The sequence below is a fragment of the Aulostomus chinensis genome, chromosome 8 (genome assembly GCF_037954235.1).
Source record: "Aulostomus chinensis isolate RoL2024-O1b breed Wild chromosome 8, RoL_Achi_v1.0, whole genome shotgun sequence".
NCBI lineage: Eukaryota > Metazoa > Chordata > Actinopteri > Syngnathiformes > Aulostomidae > Aulostomus > Aulostomus chinensis.
Genome location: NC_141327.1, coordinates 1,676,375 through 1,700,377, shown reverse-complemented (window position 1 = coordinate 1,700,377; position 24,003 = coordinate 1,676,375). Strand labels below are relative to the sequence as shown.

General features: G+C 46.4%; 1 protein-coding gene across 4 annotated transcripts in view; it reads right to left on the bottom strand.

Annotated features, from left to right (window-relative positions):
- Nucleotides 1-4,454: 4,454 nt before the first annotated feature.
- Nucleotides 4,455-24,003, bottom strand: part of cabp2a (calcium binding protein 2a) — a 33,732-nt gene continuing 14,183 nt past the window's right edge. For 3 of the 4 annotated variants that reach the window (XM_086210382.1, XM_086210383.1, XM_086210384.1), the window contains exons 4-8: nucleotides 7,997-8,027; nucleotides 7,338-7,472; nucleotides 6,516-6,625; nucleotides 6,238-6,385; nucleotides 4,455-5,997 (exon numbers count right to left, since the gene is read on the bottom strand). In XM_086210382.1, coding sequence (XP_086066508.1) covers nucleotides 5,972-5,997; nucleotides 6,238-6,385; nucleotides 6,516-6,625; nucleotides 7,338-7,472; nucleotides 7,997-8,027 — 450 coding nt within the window. In that variant the 3' untranslated portion in view covers nucleotides 4,455-5,971. Of the gene's footprint in view, nucleotides 5,998-6,237; nucleotides 6,386-6,515; nucleotides 6,626-7,337; nucleotides 7,473-7,996; nucleotides 8,028-9,846; nucleotides 10,069-10,226; nucleotides 11,373-24,003 lie in introns of those variants that run through there. The other variant, XM_086210385.1, reaches the window with a different exon arrangement.

The window sequence follows — 24,003 nt, the reverse complement described above, 5'->3', positions numbered from 1 at the left end:
GTCAGTGTGTGTGATATTGAATACCCCACACACTCCAACAGGGAGGTGGAGAGTTCTCTGTTTGCTGTGTAGGAGAAGCTACATTTACACTGACATTCCCAGAAAGGTAAAATACCAAGTCTCCCATGCCTTTAGACTATTTCACTCTCCACCAGTGGCTGCTCACTTCCTAGGGCTGTTAATGACAGCCTATTCTAACGTAGCTTTAATACAGAGGCACATCCATGGCGCCGCGTGGTTGGCAGATGGCACTTTGTGTGCACCATATGTCCAGCCTCATTCTGGTATTTAGAGGTTGTGTATCAGAGCACAAACCAGGGTGCTAAGAGGCCGTCATTAGACACCTGAGTATTCACAGGTGTTTTCCAGGTGTGACATCACTCAACCAATCAGAGGGCCTGGTGTCGTTCCCTCTGAGGTCCAGGTTGATCCAGGACTGGGAGGTTGTTGTTCCAGTGGCGCTCACATTTCACCTCAGGAGAAGAGAGCACTCCTGACCTGGAGACCCAGACCTCCTCCTGCTCCAGGTGAAGGAGTGAGCATGTCTGATGTTTACATACCGGAGCAAAAGGAGGTGGAGCAGGTCTGGAGGAGGTGGAGCAGGTCTGGAGGAGGTGGAGCAGGTCTGGAGGAGGTGGAGCAGGTCTTGGAGGAGATGGAGCAGCAGGTCTGGTGGAGATGGAGCAGATCTGGAGGACGTGGAGCAGGCCTGGAGGACATGGAGCAGGTCTGGAGGAGATGGAGCAGAAGGAGGTGGAGCAGGACTGTAGGAGGTGGAACAGGTCTGGAGGAGGTGGAGCAGGTCTGGAGGAGATATACATACAGAATCTGTAGCCCAGGGAGAAAATGTCAGGGGAGGGAAACTTCTGCTTTTCCTCTGGAGCAGCGCTGACCAATCAGATCTGAGCTGACAGGGCGAGAGGTCTGAGTCACTGACAAGGCCCAGAGGTGAATGGGGAAGCAGGTTCATCCTTGCCAGGCTTTCTTTCAATAAGCGGCTCCTCAAACCCTGAACTCTCCATCAGAGGTCACTGGTATCACGACAGTGGGGGGATCTCTCTCTGTCAATCAAGGCTTCGGCCCCAGGCTCTTTGCGCGTCCCCATAAAAAGGGGCACATGACCCACATAGGTGAACGTCCAGAGTACAAACATTGAAATCATGGAGAACTTTCAGTACCTGGGTGTTCACCTCAACAACAAAGTGGACTGGTCCACAGCTACAGATGTCCTGTACAAGAGGGGCCAGAGTTGCCTCCACCTACTGAGGAGACCATGGTCCTTTGGAGAGTGCAGGACTCTGCTGAGGACCTTTAATCACACCGTAGTCGCTTCTGCAGTGTTCTATGCAGTGTTTATGCAGTGTTTATGCAGTGTTTATGCAGTGTTTATGCAGTGTTTATGCAGTGTTCTGTTGAGGATGCTGGAGCACTGAGAGGGACAGGAACAGGTTGAGTAAGCCAGTCAGGAGGGCCAGCTCTGTTCTGGACTGTCCTCTGGACTCCAAAGAGGAAGTAGGGGAGAGGACGGTGTTGGCCAAGCTGATGTCCATCAACATCTCCCACTCCCTGCATGAGACTGTGGTGTCCCTCAACTGCTCCTTCAGGGCAAGAGAGCGTCTGAAGGTCCACACCGGAAATTATGTATTGACTATGTTAGTCTTTGTGTCTTAGCACAGAGCTTTGTTGTGCAATATTTCATCCATGCTGCCATCACTGCACCACCGTGCAGCCCTCAGATAAAAGCCTTTTAAAAAATGTCCATATGAAAGAATATGCAAGTAAATGGAGATCGAGTTGACTTTAGGGTAAAAAAGAGGTTTAAAATTTTCAATTGTGTACAAAAGAAGAGAAAGGTTCTGTCAAACAGAGGCTGTTTTTCTGAAACCATTTTGTAAAATTGCATGATGCCTTCTTGATTGCAGACACCATGTAGAGGTCCAGTGCACCTGAAGGTGAGTGGTTTCAAAGGTCCACATGACACAAATCTCTCTCTGAGCATCGCAGGAACAGAACTTTGCAGTCCTGGAAAAGTCAGCAGGTTCACAGGTAGTTACACACACAAGACTGAGCAACCAGCAGGAGCAGAAAACCCAGAACTGATGACACAACAGGGGGGAGACGGCAGACCTGAAGAGACCCTGAGGGCTGGTAGAGGTGGGGTCTGGGGCACTGAGAGTGATGCTGCCTCCAAAGGGGGGCAGAGATTCAGGACAGGTTCATCTAACATGACAATTATTTATAGGAAGACTGTATTTGTCTCCCTCATGTGGTGGTCAGCAGAAGACTATCACCCTTGAAACCGATGTTGCTCACTGCTGCAAAAGCCCTTTCTACCACTCCATCATAAACTGGCTACTGGTGCCCCCTCGTGGTAAGATTAAGTTGTTGCAGGGATGACAGACTGAAATAAGCCAAGTAAACTATCAAAGTAGCTTTCATTGTGGCCACAGATCTTGGTCATCAAAGTGATCTATCAAACAAAAATAGAAAACACTTTTACCTGAGGCCCTCCAGAGGAGACCCATGCTGAAAGACAGGAAATGATGTGGACAAGATTCCAGCCTGACAGTAAAACAAGAGAAGAGGCATTCAAGCTGTGAAAGAAGCCACACTTCATCATCCGAATGGTGCTGATGTCCAGGAGCATTTCAGACGGGCTTCTTGGAACCAGCTGGTGTCTTCCATGTGGTATCAAGACCATCAGCACTCATCAGTTCTCAGTCCTCATTTATTATGCGATGAATCAGAAGATGATTTCAGGAAGGAAAGGCTGAGATGAAGAGAAGTCAAAGCAATGAGTACAGCTCAGAACCTCTCCAGTTAACAGGGAGACAGAAAAGTCTGACGGAGAGTTGAAATCTCTCCAGGAATCAGTTTTTATCAGTTTTTAGGGTCTAGAAAGCTCTGCAAACAAATCTGTACTGTGAGATCCTGGATGATGATGAGAGCACAGAGGTGCGCTAGAGTGCTGGGAGGAATGGGATTAAAATCTCCACACATATCGATGAACACATCTGAATTCAAAGGGAAACAAGTGCCTTCCAGTGTCACAGCAGAAAAGTGTTTGTTTGGCTTGGAAGCGAGTGCTGGAGGATGAGAAGAGCTGTCAGTCAGAACGCCACAGGAAAGAAGAAGAGAGAAATGGCCGGGATTTGAGATGGACACCAACTTCCTCCACAGGGCGGAGTCTCCTCAGAGGAGTGGCGCTACAATTGCCTGGTGTCAGCACGAGCTGTCAGCTTTGCAGGAAGTAAACAACAACAACAAACAACAACCCCCACCACCAAAGGTGCAGGCACACGCAGGTGGACGGTATGGTGCCTGTTGTATTGCGAGCAGGATTACTGGACTGTGCCTTTGGATTATCAAACTGTGTTCACAATCAGTGCTCAACAGATTGTTGTGGTATTTTGCAGTTCACTTTCTACGTCCCGTGTGAACTGCGGCGTCTCACAACGCTTGCCTGAAAAAAACAAAAAAACAACAACCAAATTTTTGGCTTGATTGAGACTTTTCATCTGTGCTACAGAACTCAAGGGATTTATAGGATTTGGGATTATTTTTAAAGAATATTTTTGTAGTTCTGCACTGTGTGTGATTGCGTGCCCTGCCACTCAGGTTGGATGAGCTTTGATTTGGTCACATTCAAAATCGTAATTTACACGTTTTCCTTGTTGTGTTGGCACACAAATGTGAATGGACGAGAACTTCTTTGACCTTGGCTGTGTTCGAAGTGCCTCACAACCTCACCTCACTCACCCTTTCAGTCTGCGGCAGACTGCCATCTCCTCACCCCCCACAGCCTCACGCAACTTAGAACACAGATGTCAAACAGATACAGAGGTGCTTTTGAGGTAGCGTTTGTGTCACCACACAGAGGGACCAGGGTGAGACAGCGGGTGCTGAAACCCTGTCGCCTAAATACAACCAGGTAGCCCAGGCTCTCTGCTGGTGACAATGCTAACCATGCTAACCATGCTAGGTGCTGACCTCCTCAGGAGCAACTAGAGCTTCAGTACGGTGCTCGAGGTCACCAAGATGAGGCCATCAGGGAAAGTGAGGATTAAACCAGCAACCCTGCTGTTGCTAGGGGGTCTCTCTACCTCCATGCCTTTGAGTTTCATATCAAACTGATAAAGATGTCGACTGTGTTTCATTTGGATTCACAACATGGCCAAACAGAAGTAGATTAATTGAAGGAGATCGTGTAAGCAAACCATCAGCCTGTTAGCTAAGCTAGCACGCCATGATATGGACAAAAATATTAAGGAGGGGAGGAAATTCTGGTGGACTCGTTTCTGTACGGATGTGGAAACAAGGCGGTGAACACAGATTAATCTATAGAAAGAAGAAGAGCAGGAAGTGAAGCGGCGAACGTGGCGGTTTAACCTCTGAACACAAGGAAGATAGTCTGCATTTACAAGAAAGTGGACAGCAAAATAGTTTTACTCATTTTTTATTTACAGTGCAAATTTTAAAGATCTGGCCTGTTGAACACTGTAAAAATAAAACATTCATAGAACATTTTTAAAAGAGATGATTTAAAAAAATATACATGATTACGATTAAACTTCATCTGAACAGGGAGACAAACGCATGGCAAGAGACATGATGTGCGCGGCTAACACCAAGTACATGATATGGTGATCTAGTCTGTATCAAAAAGATATTAACCTTGTAAATCTGAATGCATTTGTGTGATTTTTAATTGCTAAAATTAAATGACAAGTGCATGGCTGAAGAAAATGCTGAAAGTTTGTACAATAAAATGCAGGTTTAGCCTCATATTACTAACAAAGCACTCATATCCTCTCTGTATACTACAACAATATCCCCAGCCTCAACAGTTCATGTCCAATAAGATTTTGGATTGAAAATCATCACGTTTAAACCAGCGTTATGTTACAAAGCCGAGTAACCAAGTCAACACTAAGGGTCATTTCAATGAAACTGTATCCGTTGAATCAATTGGGGCGTTGGAAAGACGTTCACAAGCTCACAAGTCCTTTCTGGAAAGTCCAAGTCAAGTCTCAGGTCTCTGCTGGGCAACTCCATCTCAGGTCTTGTTCTTTTCCCTCCTCTGCTAAGGTATGTGAGAATGTCGCTTGGTTCAGCGTCAGCCAGCAGGTGGCGCCACACAAACATGGAGGAATTATAATTGTCTTGGCAAAGCCAACACAGGAAATAAGTCATTTTTAAAAAAATGAGTAGTCAGTAGCTCAGCCAGGCTAACGTAGCTAATACAGCTGGGCAGATGTTGAACATGTTTGCTAACCTCAATGCTAACGGTCACATGAGCCAGTGAGCTCCTCTGATTCAGCTTCTTTATGATGACATCACAAACTTTGCACATTACAGTTCTTCTGTTTTTATTTTATGTAATTTTTTTGTGCAGAAAATTTAAAAAATGACACTGTGCGCTGCTGTTGGGTTCCTTGGCCACGCCCACCACACTGATGGTTCCACATGACTGCAGGATGAGCGTCAAACTCTCCCACAGGCAGAGTCGAGTCACAAGTCTCATGTCAAACTGAATCCCTGCAGATGTGTGTGTCTTCACTGTGTCGGCGTTCCTGGGAGAGTAAAACCTTGGCCTGGGGAAGACTTGACTCCAACTACAGGTGACTTAGCTGTACTTGAGGTACAAAGAACATTTTTGTAAATGACACTGAATATTAGTAAGGTACTGCAAACTTTGACAAGTGCATTAATCAGATGCAGTACTGCTGGTGACTCTCGGTTCAAATGACTTCAATCAGCTTTGGGTTCCTCACTAAACCATCGCTCTCCATAATCTCTCAGCACGTTACAAGAACTACACAGCACATTCAGACAACAGTAACACAATGAAGGGATGCGCGTACTCTTTAGAGATGATACTGACAATGAATTACAGGATGGACAGGAAGCAATGAGACATGATCAGCCTAGCGTCTCCACGTGGAGTTCAGCGCAGCAGGGAGACATTTGGTCAGCGAGACATCATCCGCACAAACTCTGGAGAGAGAAAACAGACAGTTACCGTGGAGACCCTGGAGTATCGCCTCTGAGTACATCTTTAACATTCCCTATGTTCTGGTATCCCTGTGTTCTTGGATGTTTGCTGATTGAGGAGTGCTGGGCCTCAGTAATCTGCATTTTTACTCACCCTACACGGATAAAGTGGAGAGGCATTCAGTGTTTTCTCTTATTGCTCATCTTCCTCAGCTCAACCTCAACAATCCCATCCTCACTCACCCTCAAAGTCCACCTGTCCGTCCCCGTTCAGGTCCACGTCACGCAGGATCTCGTCAATCTCTCGGTGATTCAGCTGTTCTCCCATCAGCTTCTTCATTGCTTCCCTCAGCTCCCCCAGGCTGATCTGCCCGTCGCCATCGGAGTCAAACTGGAGAAACAAGAAAAAGGCATTAAAGGTGAAGATGAGGAAGAAGAAGAGGTGTAGGGGGGTGAAGACAATTCATATCAACCGGGGTCGTCCAAACTTGTTCCTTAAATGATTGGCAGGGGTGGCCCACCTCTTTGAAGGCGTCCCTCAGCTCTTTGACTCCAATCATGTCTGCAGTCTCAGCCAGCATCTTGGGACCCATCAACTCCACGAAGTCCTCAAAGTCTACTCTGCCGCCACCTGCAGGGCAACAATGTCATCACAGACAGAGGGAATCCACACTGCTGAACAGGTAAAGGATTTCAGTGCAAACCTTATTTAATGTGACGAATTCATGTTGTCCTATCGCAAGTCACACTTTGACCAACTGTCCGCCGACTGTACTGAGTGAAAATCTCATCACCACAAAAACCGTCAGTAATGCTGTGCTACTTTCAGGGACGTGCTGGGCCCCTAATTCAGCCCAGGAAGTAGAGCCTCAGAGGCCCTCGGCCGCGCCGGCGAGCGCATTTTAGGCACAAATCACTGTCAATGGGTCAGGCTAATAACACCTGCCTTAACAATCAGTACCAGCACTGAACCAGAGCCAGACCTGCCCAGGTGACATCCACACTGTACTGCCAACTACTGCTAACTGTGTGTGTGTGTGTGTGTAAGTGTGTGTGGGTGTGTGAGTGTGTGTGTGAGTGTGTGTGAGTGACAGGCTGGCCCAGCTTGCTGTGTGTGTTGGTTGCTTGGTGACGATCTGACCACAGGACGAGACGTTGTCAGGAAACGCGTCTGAGTAGCTGAGGTGGAAATGAAGAGTGTGTGTGGTCGGACGCTGACGTCACAAAGACTTCCAGGTGAAGGTGTGTTTTCTGACCCGGGAGAATGCAACATCATAATGAGACAAGTATTCACAGGTCGCACCGGCCGGATCTGGTCCAGCTCCAGGGCTGAGAGGACTCACAGATCTGCTGGCTGAGTTCTATCAGCTCCATCTCAGTCGGCATGTAGCCCATCGTCCTCATGCACTCGCCCAGGTCCTTACAGCTGATGAAGCCATCTTTGTCTTTGTCAAACTCCCTGAACGCCTCACGCAGCTCTGCAGGGAGGACATGCCTGTGTGAGTGTGTGTGTGTGCGAATAATTCTCACGGCACAGTGGAGTGATCAAATTGATGCGCCACATTCCGTCAACTGAAGAGTGTAAAGTGTTGGCTTGTTAATGTTAACGAGGTGGAATGTTTTACATCTCTTAAGAACAATGGACATTTATGGGACAACACACTAAAAAATAGGTCTCAAGTTGAAATAATACGTTCGGTGTTTTTGGCCTTGGACTGTGGTCGGCCTCTGAGAGCTCTGAGCTCTCTGAGTGTGAGTTCGTCACCACCGGCCTTTCCGTTGATTCCATCATCAAATTACAGATGACTTTTCCAGTGTGACACTCAAATAAAAGGCTTGCCTTTGATACTGGAGTTCGTAGTGTGACTCAGTTAGAATGAAAGACCAGTAGAACTTTGATGGACTCCACAATTTAAAGAACAAAGACTCAGACAACAACAAGGACAACTGAAGGGAAAGAGAGTGAGAGAGGAAGTGAGGAAGGAAGTGTGAGCGTCTGTACCTTCCATTTCTTCTGGCCGCAAGTCTCTGTCCTGTAGATAGGACACAGACACACACACGCGCGCGCACACACACACACACACACACACACACACACACACACACACACACACACACATACACAGCAATTGATTGGATTGTATGTGTTGATAAAATAGAAGTCAGCCCAGTTAAACGGGAGCAAACCCATGGCAGCAACATCTTCAATTCAATTTCAGTTTAAAGTCTGATGTTATATTTGCTTCCTGGAGCGGTGGCACGGATGGAGGTGAGTCCCGACCCGGCGAGCCTGTTCATGACGGGCCGTGACATCAGCAGCATGAATAATACGGAGCTGGATTATAGGAGGCAGAGGGGAGAACACAGGGAGATTACAGCCCTAAATTGTATTACAAATCACGAAGGCTTATCAGTTTTTCATTTCTCTGTCTGGATCTGGATTTTACTCATCTGTACTGTGGTCAAGCTAGCACTTGATTGAATGAACGTTAACACACCTGAACATTCTGCACACGAGAATGCAAAGGAAACCTGCCTGCGCACACACACACACACACACACACACACACACACACACACACACACACACACACACACACACACACACACACACACACACACATCCTGTTTTGCTGTTTAAATTCTCAAACTGCTTATGATCTCAGAAACTGTCTGAGAGGACCATTGCAGGGAGGTTTTTGAAGGAGAACCATGGAGATGAGAGTTCCAGTCGTGGGGGACGCCCCCACAGACAGGAGGAATACAAGGACAACCTGGCAGGTCCACACGACAACTCACTCACGAATATTTAGGTTGTGTTTAAGAGAACAACGAGGGATTACTGGGGATTAATAATCAGAGAGCATATCAGTTTCACTCATATTCATTTCATACACTAAGCCGTGCTGTCGAGGAATCACATTTGCTGCTGTAACTGTAAGATCCAGGAACGACCCAGACTGTGTCTGTTGATCATTAAGATGAAGGAAGATTTAACCATGAGTGGGAGAGAGGAGTTTACAGCTCTACGAACGCTAACATGAGAGCTACTGAAGCCTCACGTGCTCCAGCAGACGGGAGTAGCTGACGCCATCAAACACAGCACAGAGCTGAAGTTGATAAAGTTTTATGGTTGTTAGCAAACAGCTGTTTCTTTATTCATCATGAAATTAAAGCAGCATTTGTAAGACTGTACAGTCTCCTGCCAAATGCAAACGCTCGCGTTTACTCAAATCTTCCAGTGGGGAAGTTTTGGCTTTTTACAGCCAGACACAGCCTTCACACCAGCTGCTGGAAACAATGACACTGCTGAGAGAGAGAGAGAGGGAGAGAGGGAGAGAGAGAGAGAGAGAGAGAGGGAGAGAGGGAGAGAGAGGGAGAGAGAGAGAGAGAGGGAGGGAGAGAGGGAGAGCAGAACGATACATGGATCTAGATAATGATGCTCAGCACTCCACATCATTCATGACCGGTGAGGTCCAGTTCGACTCAGTTACTGTCGTCAGCTCAAGGTCGTCCAGTGTCCCAAGAGTCTGCTCCTCCTTCCTAATGTCTCCTTTCAATTAGTGCTGCAGCCCTGTATTGATCTCTATCACATCTTGCTTCTCATTAACACATTAATCTGGAATAAGAGGTGAGCTTCATGTTTCCAGCACACTTAGAACGAGCTTTCAGGACCTAAGTGATCTGGAATCTGGAGCCATTCATTGTCCTGACACCTCGGGACTGCAGGCTGGGACGGGGTCACACTCAGCTGACCGCCTCAGCTCTCTGGACAGCCAGTGCTTATGAAAATATGATATATAATATGGCTGTGCGTGTGTGTGTGTGTGTGTCTGTGTCAGTCATACATACAAGTTGGCTCTGAGCGAATCCCTGCTTGAGGAAGATACAAGCAGGCCCCACTATGTTGTGCAGCATGTTGCAGTTCTTAACCAGCGCACACAGCGGCTCATCGAACTCTGGCTCGCTCCCTCCTTCTTCCTCTTCTTCTGTGTCCCCCTCACCTGCACCTCCCAGACCCCCGAGCATTGCCGCAGCCAATGGAGCACCGCTTTGTTCCACAGGTGAAACCCCCTTAGAGGAGGGGAAGCAGCCAGACCACAACGTTACATTGCATATGTTCCATGACTGAGCTGAGCTGGTTGGTTGCTACTTCCAGATATGAGTTCTCAAACACAACTGAGATTTCGTCTCTGAGTAAAATATGAGAAATCATCTTTTCAGCTCCTTACCTTATTCCTTTTACTGTTCTTTTTAGACGCCTTGTTGATGTTTCCCATCACCCTGCCCTCTTGTTTCCTCCTCTGTATCCTTCTCTTCCACTTTGCCCCTCAAACTCCTCAGAGTCCCATATCTGAAACCGTGCTACATCCAGTGCAACCCATGGGGCTTCGCCTTTGAACCCCTCACAGTGGCACCACTACTGCTGAATGGAACGAGGAGTCCTGTCAGATCCTCTGGTCCAGTGAGAGGTCAGGGGGACGTGTGATGCTGCTGCACGCGATCCTAAACTCCAACAGGTCGCGATGTTGCACGTTAAAGACGTGTAGTGGGATATTATGGATAAGCAGTAGAGTGCTGAAGGATGACGGGCTGGTGTTGGGGTGGAGTCAGGCCATATCTGGGCTGAAGCAACCTGCTGCCAGCCTCTGGATCTGATTGCATGACTCGACCATTTTCTCTCCCTCTCTCTCCCTCTCTCTCTCCCTCTCTCTCACTCTCTCTCCCCCTTGCTCTCGCTCTCTTTGCCTCTGCCTCTCACACATTTTTTTCTGTTTATCTGTCAACTCTCCCTACGAGTGATCCCTTGAATTTGGACCAACATAATCTAATCCATCCCACCCACCTTCCTCTCTCTGCCACTCAAACATCATGTTTATGGTCTCGAAATGACTAGTCTGGCACAACTGGAGTGAGAGAGAGAGCGAGAGAGAGAGAGAGAGAGAGAGAGAGAGAGAGGGTGGGGAGGGGCAGAATTATGGATGGAGAGTTGGCTGTCTGTTTAATCCCCGGCATTTCAGATTAGAGGAAAGAGTTATGTTGGACATGGGAGGAGATGCTTCAATATTTATCTTTCCTCCATCCCTTTTGGATGAGGGGTTGAAGGAGAGAGAGAAGAGATGCTTGAAGTGGTGAGAGAGAGGACAAGTACCAGCGTGACCTCAAAACATGTTCGCAAAGTGTAGAATGAATTGAAAAGAAATGGCAAGAAAAGGGGAAACCTCTCGATTTGTCAGGACTGCGGCGGAGCATCAACAGACCCAGATCTCCGTCACTGGCAGTGCTGCAGCCTGGATTTCAGAAAGAGCGAGGTCATGATCCAGATGCCATCCGCTTTAGAAAAACATTTTTTATTCTTTTACTACCAGTCTGTTGCATTAATCCAATCTCTCCATGTTATGGCCGGCAGCCAGGTGATCCTGGTGTAACCAGGTTAAAATGTTCCGTTATCTAGTGAATTTGTCTGCTGACTAGAAAATAATGATCACTGCATCTTTCCTCAAAAAACTGGGATAAATCTGAAGCAAATGGTTCCAGCTACACTCCTGTCACTCCTTCATGTGTCATCATCAAGACTCATTCCACCAGACTGGGAACAGAAGGGAAGAATGCATGAATGGAAGTTACAGAACTACCAGCCGGCCTTCATAGGTGAGGGGTAGTGACAGGGTCAATAAAAGGTCATCCCCCACAAGCTTGAGACGCGTCACAACTCAGCAGGGCAACTAGCACGCGAGCTAACTGCTGTACATGTGGTTTCGGTCAGGTGAGCTGTGGTCAGATGCGGGTCAATGACAGGTCAAGGCTTGATGAGGACTACCGTCGTTGTCCCAGGGTTGATAAGAAGTTTGCTGGGAGTGTTGCTGTCTTTAATTCAATGACAAATAAACACAATTTAGTTTTTCTCCTCATTTGTCCAGGAACGTGGATTTGTTTACAGTGTTGTCCAGCACCATCAAGAGGCCCCTCGTGACTATTCGCCATTCCAATGGCAGGTTCAACACTGCAGCGGGACATAAGGGCCACGCACTGAGGACCTGACTAATTTGGGGCCAGTTGAAGGTGACTCACTTCTCAGTCAGGTCCTCGGTGCTCTGTCAGTCGCTCCAACTCATTCACATGTACTTTCTCTAAAATCAGGGAAATGTACTCACTGTAAGTAGCCCAAAAGTGATTTACGTAAAAGTATGTGTATGTGTGTGTGTCTGCATGTGTGTGTCTGCATGTGTGTGTGTGTGTGTGTGTGTGTGTGTGTGTGTGTGTTCAGAGATTAGGACTGTGTGTGTAGAGCCAATGCTTAGCGCCTGCAGCTCTAATCCTCTGTGTTCTGTTTAGGACAACAACGAACATTTCGGTGTCTTTCTGCTCCCCTCGTCTGACCACGTTCTCGCCTCCTTCTCTTACTCATTTTTATTCATCTTCATTCTGTTCTGGATCTTTTGTCTCCTACTACAACCTCACCCGTGCCAGGGCGTATCTGCGTATTTTCACCTCTGAACTTTTTGTCTGGCTTCATCAGTGACACGACAGCCTGGCTGGCGTGGTGCGAGCCTGCCTCAGACCCGTTTGATGTATTTGATTCTAACACTACAATGATGAATATGCAGTGGCAGCTTTCTGAGTCACCACCGTGTATCACCAGGAGAGTGCAGCAGAGCTCATCTTGACGCTGGTACAAAGCTGAACCAGTGTTCAGCTGCGGTACCAAGTGGCCTCCACTAGATGTCAGCCTAGTGTGGAGCTACAGCTCACTGCTCCGGGTTTAATGCAAGAAACATTTAATACAGTTTAGTTTTACGACGGTTATCAAAACGTCACTTAGAGCGGAAAGAGAGGTGATAGATGCAGCAGTGGAGAACATGCTGAAGACGAAACCAGGATCTCAGGGGACCGTCAGCACCGGCTGCACGCTGTCACCCTGACCTGTGTCTCGACCTGTAGGAATTAAAAAATAAAAAAGCATTCCCACCGAGAATATATTAAGCAGAGAGGACATGATGAGATGACTTAAACAAAGGATTTGAAACCACAATGTCTCCGTTATATAATAGTATGTGCCTCAGCCCACTGATCCAGCTGGACACCCAGCAGATTAACAAGTGGAAGCTGCAGCCCCGTAATGGGCTTTTTCATGTACTGCTTCATCGTCTACATGGCACAAACTTACACAGAACGTTTCAGATTAACTGGAACAACGGCTTCACTCCTGCACAAGTCTTGAACAAAGGCAAATGGAGTTACAAGGGTTCCAGATGTTTGCAGATGCACACAGATGGAATCTCTCTTGTTTTGCTCTGAAAACACACACTGGCTTAACCGAGCGTCCAGGTGTGAACCAAAAGTGTTTTAGCGATAAAAGCCAAAACAGAGCTGTTGGGTGAGAACTCTTGTTCCATCCCTCGACAACAGCAATCACACCAGATGCCTGAAAGACACGGATAGAAGACAGCCAGCAGACAAATCCAGCGCCGGCGCATTAAACAACATGATGGACTGATTCCAAAAGTTGGGATTTTGCCTGCCATGCCAGGCTAGCTGCAGGGTGCAGGTCAGGTCAAACATTTTGGCAGTGATGACGTGTTTGCCTGCTTATATTTACACACTGACACACAAACACACATTTCTCTCAGAGGCCGTAAATTAGGGCTGCAGAATTTGGAGAAAAAAAATGTTCTTGAGGTTATTTTTGCAATTGTGATATGACTTGTGTGAGGGGGAATCTTCATTATTCTCATTTCCATTGAAAAGCCTTTCAAAAAATTGCAGTAGGTCACATTGAGATTCAGAGGAATCATGAGGCGCGACTGTAAATCAGTCAATAAATGAGTTTATGTGGACAAAAGCTGCACGTAGACACGCCTCAGCAACATCAGGGTGATGGTGTCAGTGACACAATATTGCCTCTTACAAGCTGAATCTCCCGCTAAGTTGCCTCCATAATCCCAGCGCTTTAAAGATGGTAAAATGAGTTCATATTAAGCCTGTTTAATGTCAGCGCTTCATTAAAGTGCTCGCTCACTCGGTCCTCCTGGATCTGTATACTGATCATCATCCATCAAACAATGTCTTCTGACCTTCAGAGTGATATAATGGCTCTGGTGAACGGCTCCATGTTGAATATCTGATCACACATCTGTAAGAGCGAGGGGCCATGCTGCCTGAAGCCAGCTGTGCATCACATGTAGGAAACATGTAGCGTCATGTGGAGCAACATGTCAGCACGCATGTTACAGACATGAACTTTGGTGAAATCTCACAGCATGTTTTGCCAATGGATCACATGACTTCCTAATCTGAGATTAAATAGCAATATTATACAAGAAAACTGTACTGTCTTTTATAATTGCAGAGAAATTCCCCTTCGCCACTCTGACATCACAGCAACGTGCAGCAGCGCCAGTCTGAGATCATCACCCACTAAGTGAGAATGACTTTTTTGAACTGTGCAGAAAATGTCAGTAACTGTGTTAGTGCAGTGTAACGTGGTAACAGATGACCAGCTGACAACAACTGGGAAACGCATCCCAGCCTGGACGAGAAGAGAAACTACACTCCTGTCTAGCTGGAGGACATGGGTCCGTCATGGCGTACGACTGTGTCTCTGACGGGGGAACGGAAATAAAACAAGTCTTACATTCAGAGATTTTTATTACAAATAAAAAATTGTTTGTTGGTTCATGCTGGCAATCTGCTGTGTGTCCATTTACCATAATTATGGGTTATCATGTACGTGTGAACACAAAAAGAGTCAGTCCTCGCTGCTTTGGTTTTCCTTTTTAAGGCCTGAAAAGTAATTTGGTTGGTTATATTTGGTAAATAAAGTCCAGGTACACCCACCGTAAACTGCCTGTCAAATACAGCAAATGGATACAAAATGAGTGACTAGATGGTGAATCAACAGATGTATTTTTCTCGGGAGCCGGAGACACCAAACCACTACAGAGGAAGCTATCGTCACACCTTGACACAGACCAGAATAAATGGAAACTTTGATTTTTTCCCCCTGATTTTACGCTCACACACACACAAAGCCACCAGCGCCCCCTGGTGGTTGCTGACCAGCGTACAGTAAATTGTGTGGTGGAATGCTCATTTATCTCTTTGAAGGGTTGAATAAGTGATTTGATGCTGCTGAGACATCATGATTGACAGGATTTGTGAGGCTCCTGCAGATGTCTTCACATACCAGAATGTACATTTCAAACACGAAAAGTTTGCTTTAAACATGAACTTCTCTCCAATGAGGTGGGTGGTGTCCTCAATCACCATCCAGTCAGGTGACCAGACCTCCGTTTTTATGAACTCTCCATGGACCAACTTACACTTTTTGTGGTGCAAATTTAGGAAGTGCATCTTAACTGGTGCCAACAGTCCGTTGAACCTGCTCAGAGGCTGAGGGATCTAGTAGCTCTTGTATTCGGGGCAGTTGGGTGACTGGAGTCAAGCTGAGTGGGACACAGCTTGATGGTTTACTCGTCTCCTTGATGAGAAAAAATAAATCAACTGATGAGAGTGAGACTTGCAGTCACTGCCAATCCACCTGAAATGAGAGCGCAACTGTGCTGGAAGCAGCATATAAAAGGAGAAAGTGGAGGATTTCATTTCAATCTGACATCATTTGACAGACAGCGAGCACATATGGCTGACAGAGTCGGCCCACTTCTGCTGCTCTCATTCTCGCCCCTTTACTCATCCCCAAAAGGAGGACAGTGCCCTCTGCACCTGCCCCGAACAGGAATGCTCATGTGAGCTGAACTCAAGATTTAAGTCCACTTCATCATTGACTGCAAACGATTGTGTTACACATACAAGACGAGAAGTGCGTGTGCTTGATCTCAGAGTGTAGGACACAACTGTTATTGTTCAAATGATCTCACGGTCACCACCCATCAACTAAACCGCTTTAGAATAATCTGTCCAATGAAGCTGCTCCTCTTTTCAAAAGACTGTTCTGGTTGCAGGATTTGAGTTCATCTCCAGTAAACACTGAGGAGGGTCACCAGTACAGCTCCAGTAAACACTGAGGAGAGTCACCAGTACAGCTCCAGTAAACACTGAGGAGGGTCACCAGTACAGCTCCAGTAAACACTGAGGAGGGTCACCAGTACAGCTCCAGTAAACACTGAGGAGGGTCACCAGTACAGCTCCAGTAAACACTGAGGAGGGTCACCAGTACAGCTCCAGTAAACACTGAGGAGGGTCACCAGTACAGCTCCAGTAAACACTGAGGAGAGTCACCAGTACAGCTCCAGTAAACACTGAGGAGGGTCACCAGTACAGCTCCAGTAAACACTGAGGAGAGTCACCAGTACAGCTCCAGTAAACACTGAGGAGGGTCACCAGTACAGCTCCAGTAAACACTGAGGAGAGTCACCAGTACAGCTCCAGTAAACACTGAGGAGAGTCACCAGTACAGCTCCAGTAAACACTGAGGAGAGTCACCAGTAAAGCTCCAGTAAACACTGAGGAGAGTCACCAGTACAGCTCCAGTAAACACTGAGGAGAGTCACCAGTACAGCTCCAGTAAACACTGAGGAGAGTCACCAGTACAGCTCCAGTAAACACTGAGGAGAGTCACCAGTACAGCTCCAGTAAACACTGAGGAGGGTCACCAGTACAGCTCCAGTAAACACTGAGGAGGGTCACCAGTACAGCTCCAGTAAACACTGAGGAGAGTCACCAGTACGGCACTGACCAGGATGTTTCCACTGACCATGAAGCGTCAGCTGAAAGCTGGAAACGTCTCTGTCCAACCAGGAGATCAGGCCTCCACGACTGTCGCGTGTTCGACAGAACTCCTGAAATACTGAAGCAGTATTGACTGCTGCGTATTTGAGATAAAGATACAAATCTCTGAGGAAAAGATTCTTCTACTGTCCTCTTTTAATGGCTTTTGGGAAATGGTGAGTTTTTACTATCGATGTTACTGTTTAAATGAGAAACTAAACTTGACCCAAAACAACTGCTTGATAGTAACTTTTAACAGAAACCTTCTCTCTGGTACTCCAGCTTCCTCCACAGTCCAAAGACATCAAGAGGGACCAGGTTAATCCAGACTCTAAATTGACCGTAGGCGTGGCTGGGAGAGCCAATGGTTGTCTGTCTCTATGTGTTGGCCCTGATGGACTGGTGACCTGTCCAGGGGGAAGGCTGCTGGGATAGGCTCCACCCCCACCACCCTCAACAGGAGGAGAGGGAGAACATGGAGGGATGGATGATGGAGGATGGATGGATGGATGGATGGAGGGATGGATGGATGGATGGATGGGTGGATGGATGGATGGATTGATGGGTGGATGGATTGATGGGTGGATGGGTGGATGGATGGATGGGTGGATGGGTGGATGGATGGATGGATTGATGGGTGGATGGATGGATGGATGGATGGATTGATGGGTGGATGGATTGATGGGTGGATGGGTGGATGGGTGGATGGATGGATGGATGGGTGGATGGAGGGATGGATGGGTGGGTGGATGGATGGATGGATGGATGGATTGATGGGTGGATGGAGGGATGGATGGGTGGGTGGATGGATGGATGGATGGATGGATGGATGGGTGGATGGAGGGATGGATGGGTGGGTGGATGGATGGATGGATGGATGGATGGATGGATGGGGGGATGGATGGATGGGTGGATGTATGGATGGATGGATGGGTGGATGGATGGATGGATGGATGGATGGGTGGATGGATGGATGGATGGGTGGATGGATTGATGGGTGGTAGGTGTATGGATGGATGGATGGAGGGATGGATGGATTGATGATGGATTAACAGAAAACTCATAAATCATTCCCTCCAAAAATGTTTTACAAAATGTTCTTTTATTTTTTCTTCTATCATTTTATTTTATAGAATTGTCTCAAAATGATATTTTCACTTCTACAAGTCTACGATGAATGAATAAACCAGTATTTGTCTTTTCACAAGTTGTAACTTGTGATGTCACCAGTGACGGCCTCACGTCTGACACTGGGAGGAAGACTGCAACATTTTTGTTGAAGGGAAACTTTTGAGCAGTTTTTGATGAAGCAATGAGATTTGTGATCAGGAGGGAAGTTGAAGAGTGAGCAGGCATCGCAAAGTTCAGTTTCCCTTCCGTCAAGTTTCCTCAGGATCAGACCACAAAACTGATCAACAACTGAATGACAAATGTTTCCTCGTTAAAGATGGCAGATCACTCACCGTCACTGACTTGATTTATTTCCATGTATGTATATATATATATATATATATATATATATATATATATATATATATATATATATATATATATATATATATATATATATATATATATATAAAGCGATATATATATAGCGAGCATAAAGTGCATCCCAGGGGCCAGAGCGGGCGACGTTGAGGCAAATCTAAAGCTGCTGGAAAAACATAAGGTTAAATACAGTAAGATTGTAATACATGTCGGCGCTAATGACACCCGGCTTCGCCAGTCGGAATTAACTAAAGTTAACATGGCTTCGGTGGGCAACTACGCAAAAACAATGTCGGACTCCGTAATTTTCTCTGGCCCGCTGCCCAATTTAGCGAGTGACGACATGTTTAGCCGCATGCGTTCATTCCATCGCTGGATGTCCAGGTGGTGCTGAGATAACAACGTGGCTCATAGACAATTGGAGCTCCTTCTGGGGAAAGCCTGGTCTGATTGGGAGAGATGGCGTCCATCCTACTTTGGATGGTGCATCTCTCTTATCTAGGAACAGAGGCCAGTTTGTTAGCAATACTAATCCCTGACAAGCACCCAGAGTTCAGACCAGCAGGCAGAGCTGCAGGTTAGCACGCCCTCTGCTGGTTCCTTGGTGTTGTCACCCACCCAGCCTATAGAAACTGTGTCTGCCCCGAGGCTGTATAAGCATGCACCCAAATCTGGAGGAGTAACTTATAGCAACTTAGTTCAAATTAAAACCACTGCTCCAGCAAACCAACCTAGTAAAACTATTAAATGTGGTTTGCTAAATATTCGATCTCTCCCATCCAAGTCTCTCCTAGTGAACGATTGAATTACTAATTATCAGATTGGTGTATTAGCACTCACTGAAACCTGGGTGCAGCAAGATGAGTGTGTTAGTTTGAATGAATCTTCCCCTCCTGGTTACATTAACTACCATGTACCTCGCACCACTGGCAGAGGAGGAGGAGCTGCAATCTACCAGTCAAATTTGCTCATTAACCCTCCACCTAATTGTTCATGAACTCATTTGAGAGCCTGACTGTCAGCTTCTCCCTCCCAGACTGGAAAGCAGAGAAACCACTCTTACTTGCTGGGGTGTACCGTCCTCCTGCACCTTATTCTGAGTTCTTAGAAGAACTCCCTGACTTTCTGTCTAACTTGGCATTGAACTCAGACAAAGTCATTCTAGTGGGTGACTTTAACATCCTTGTGGACGTCAATGATGATTGTCTGGCCACTGCGTTTAAGTCGCTTCTTGATTCTGTTGGCTTCTGTCAGAGGGTAAACAAACCCACTCACACTTTTAATCACATCCTTGATTTAGTGCTCACTTATGGAATAGAAGCTGACCTCATCACAGTTCTTCCTCAGAACCCCGTCTTGTCTGATCACTCCTTAATTACATTTGAATTTACTTTAACAAATTATATCCTAGCTGGGAAAAAGTCCTGCTTCAGTAGATGTCTATCTGACACTGCTGTTTCTAGATTTAGGAGCTTATTCCAGCAGAGCTTGCTGCCACACCTTGTAGTGATATAATGGGCAGTTATGCTGATTCCACCCCCACCCAGGTGGACTATCTTGTGGACAACACTGCAGCAGCACTCCTTGGGACACTTGATGCCGTCGCTCCCCTGAAGAAGAAGGTTATCAACCAGAAAAGAATAGTTCCCTGGTACAGCCCAGAGCTGCGTGCCTTAAAACAGAAGACCAGACAACTGGAAAGGAAGACACATTCCAGCCAGCACGAGGAAGTCCACCAAGCCTGGAAGGATCGTTTATTAATATATAAAAAAGAACTCCGTAATGCCAGAAGCGCTTACTACTCGTCCCTGATAGAAAAGAATAAGAACCACCCCAGGTTCCTCTTCAGCACCGTGGGCAGGCTCACCAAGAACCATAGTGCTGTTGAGCCATGCATCCCCCAACTCTCAGCAGTAACGACTTCCTATCTTTCTTTACTGAAAAGATTGTGAATATTAGAACGAAGATTGCCAGTAATGGAGGACAGACTACAGTCCCCAGAGAAGCACCTCCCAGACTTGGTGCTCACTTGGACAGCTTCTCCCCCATCGACCTGTCAGAATTAACTTCTGCAGTCGGTTCCTCCAAGTCAGCCACTTGTCTGCTGGATCCCATCCCAACAAGCCTCCTTAAGGATGCCTTCCCTCTAGTCAACACTTCTATATTAAATCAAATTAATCTTTCCTTAGTCACAGGTTATGTGCCACAGGCCTTGAAGGTGGCTGTCATCAACCCTTTACTTAAAAACCTTCTCTTGACCCAGATGTATTAGCCAACTATAGGCTGATATCCAACCTCCCCTACATCTCCAAGATCCTTGAGAAGGTTGTCCTGGAGCAGCTACATGAACATCTGCACAGCAACGAGCTCTTTGAAGCCTTCCAGTCTGGATTCAGGGAACACCATAGCACTGAAACAGCACTGGTCAGAGTCTCTAATGATCTTCTTATAGCTTCAGACAGAGGTCTTGTCTCTGTGCTTGTCCTTTTGGACCTCAGTGCTGCATTTGACACCATCGACCACAGCATCCTGCTACAGAGACTAGACCATGACATTGGGATTAAAGGAACTGCCCTAAAATGGTTTAAGTCCTACTTATCTGACAGGTTTCAGTTTGTTCATGTTAATAATGACCATTCTGAGTATAGCAGAGTTACATATGGTGGACCACAGGGTTCAGTTTTAGGACCGACTCTCTTCACTCTTTACATGCTCCCATTAGGTGACATAATCCGGAAGCACTCGATCAACTTCCACTGTTATGCAGATGACACACAACTTTACTTGTCGATGGAGCCAGACGACACAAGCCAGCTTACTCATCTGCAAGACTGCCTGGAAGACATGAAATCCTGGATGTCCTCTAACTTCTTAATGCTCAATTCAGATAAAACTGAGGTCATCATTTTTGGACCTAAACACCACAGGGACACACTCTTGAATCGGATCTCTACTCTAGATGGCATCACCCTAACTCCAAGTACAACTGCAAGGAACCTTGGGGTCATTTTTGACCAGGACCTTTCCTTCAGCTCCCACATAAAGCATGTGACCAGGACCGCCTTCTTCCATCTGCGAAGTATCGCTAAGATTAGGAATATCCTTTCCCAGAGTGATGCTGAAAAACTGGTGCATGCATTTATCACTTCTCGGCTGGACCACTGCAACTCTCTCCTGTCAGGATGTCCTAAATACTCCCTAAAGAGTCTCCAGCTGGTCCAGAACGCTGCAGCGAGGGTTTTGACGGGAGTTAAGAAGAGAGAACACATCTCTCCCACTTTAGCTTCTCTCCACTGGCTTCCTGTAGGATCTAGAATCGACTTCAAAGTCCTTCTGCTGACTTATAAGGCTCTCAATGATAAAGCTCCATCCTATTTGAAAGAGCTCATTAGTCCCTACTGTCCCACCAGAGCACTCCGCTCCTAGAATGCAGGTGTGTTAGTGATTCCCAGTATAAATAAAAACAGACTGGGAGGTAGAGCCTTTAGTTACCGGGCTCCTCTACTATGGAACCAGCTCTCTCCATGGGTCAGAGAGGCAGACACTTTAACTACGTTTAAGTCCAGGCTTAAGACCTTCCTCTATGACAGAACCTTCAGTTAGGACTGGTTCAGGTAGCTCTGAACCATTGATAGCTATGCTGCTACAGGCTGAGACTGCTGGGGGACACATCAGGTTACATGGAGCCCTTCCCTCCTCTCCTCTCCTCTCCCCCTCTCTCCTCCTCTCCTCCCTGCACATTTTTGGAACTGTCACTACCACTACTTGTTGCACTTTGTAGTTTGGCCTTGGTGTCTCGCAGTCTCTCTGTGTTTCCACAGATCCACCAGAGCCCCGCCTGCATCGCCCCCCCCTCTTATTCCCTACTGTTACACCGGCCTGCGCTCCCCTTCCATGAACCAGTCTACCATCCAGTCCCCCATCAAGCTGGCTTGCTCTCCCTGCCTCCCCTCCCATGAACCAGTCTACCATCCAGTCCCCCATCAAGCTGGCCTGCTCTCCCTGCCTCCCCTTCCATGAACCAGTCTACCATCCAGTCCCCCATCAAGCTGGCTTGCTCTCCCTGCCTCCCCTACCAGAAGCTTCCTTCTTCGACTGTTAACATTTCCGTGTTTCTCACATTCTGCATTGTAAACTCTTTTCTTGTCTGTACCAACATCTCCTGCATGTCTGTCCCTCCTGGTGAGGGATCCTCCTCCCCTCCTCACCCTGAGGTTTCTCCCATTTTTCCCTGTTCAAGGTTTTCTGTGGAGTTTTTCCTCAGTCGATGTGAGGCTCTGAGGGCAGAGGATGTTGTTATGATGCCATGTGAAGCCCTTTGAGACAAACTGGTGGGGAAAACGGGCTCTACAAATAAAATTGCCTATATATATATGTATATACATATATATATACATATATATATACATATATATATACATATATATATACATATATATATACATATATATATATATATATATATATATATGTATATATATATATGTGTATATATATATGTATATACATATATATATACATATATATATACATATATATATACATATATATATATATATATATATATATATATATATATATATATATATGTGTATATATATATGTATATATATATGTATATAATGCCTCCTCCATTATTTCCCATCCTCGACAACCTTTGTTGTCTCCTTTGATCGTTTGTTTGAAACCAGCGCTTTTTAGACACATACACACTTTGAAATTCAGAGGTGCAACATTTACCGACTTGTTTCATTCAACAACATCTCACTGTGTCTTCTAGTTTGACCTGTAGAAGTATTTCAGGCATGTGTCTCACTCAAAGATCCGACTGATGAGGGAACCAGACGCTCAACAATGGCAACTAATCCAGGTCTTGGGACTCCTACACCTCCACAGACCAAAGGAATCAATCATTTGAATGTACGAAGACATTACTGGTCCGGGTGCATTTCAAGGTTTATTTATAAAGACAATACAAGATGACGCACCTGAACAGAGAGCCGAGAGGTGGCGAGAAGCCAAATACACGCTGAAATAAATAATAGGATCAGTTGATGATTGAAGTTACTGTCTGGTTTGACTGCAGAACTTTTCTTTTATCCATAACAGAGACGAAAGCATCATCAGGATATCAGTCACAACAACTAGAAATCATTTTTTTAACTGGTCTTCAAGCTTATTTTGCTCAGTATGAGAAGTATTTCAATATTTTGTCTCATCGTTAATTTACAAAGCAACCAGAAAGGTGCAGTGCAGCTCGAACTGAGCTGCCAAGTTAGCGACTGTCTAGTTTGATCAGATGAGTTACCCCAGTGCAACAAGTGGAATATGATCAATAAATATAATGATAACCATGCTTCTCTTTCAGCCTGACGGTATGAGTATGAAGACATCGACAGCACAGATATTACTTCCTCTTATTTGCCTTCAGAATGCAGGAAGAGCCAGCCAGGTGGATTTAGCCTGAAGCTAATGGAGACTGATGGCTAGCAGCAGCTAAACTGTCCATCCATCCATTTTCTTCCACTTATGCCTATTAAGGGTTGCGGGGGGGAGGGGGGGGGGGCTGGAGCCTATCCCAGCAGCCTTCCCCCTGGACAGGTCACCAGTCCATGGCAGGGCCAACACATAGAGACAGACAACCATTGGCTCTCCCAGCCACGCCTACGGTCAATTTAGAGTCTGGATTAACCTGGTCCCTCTTGATGTCTTTGGACTGTGGAGGAAGCTGGAGTACCAGAGAGAACCCAGCAGGAACAGGGAGAACATGGAGACTCCCCCAGAAAGACC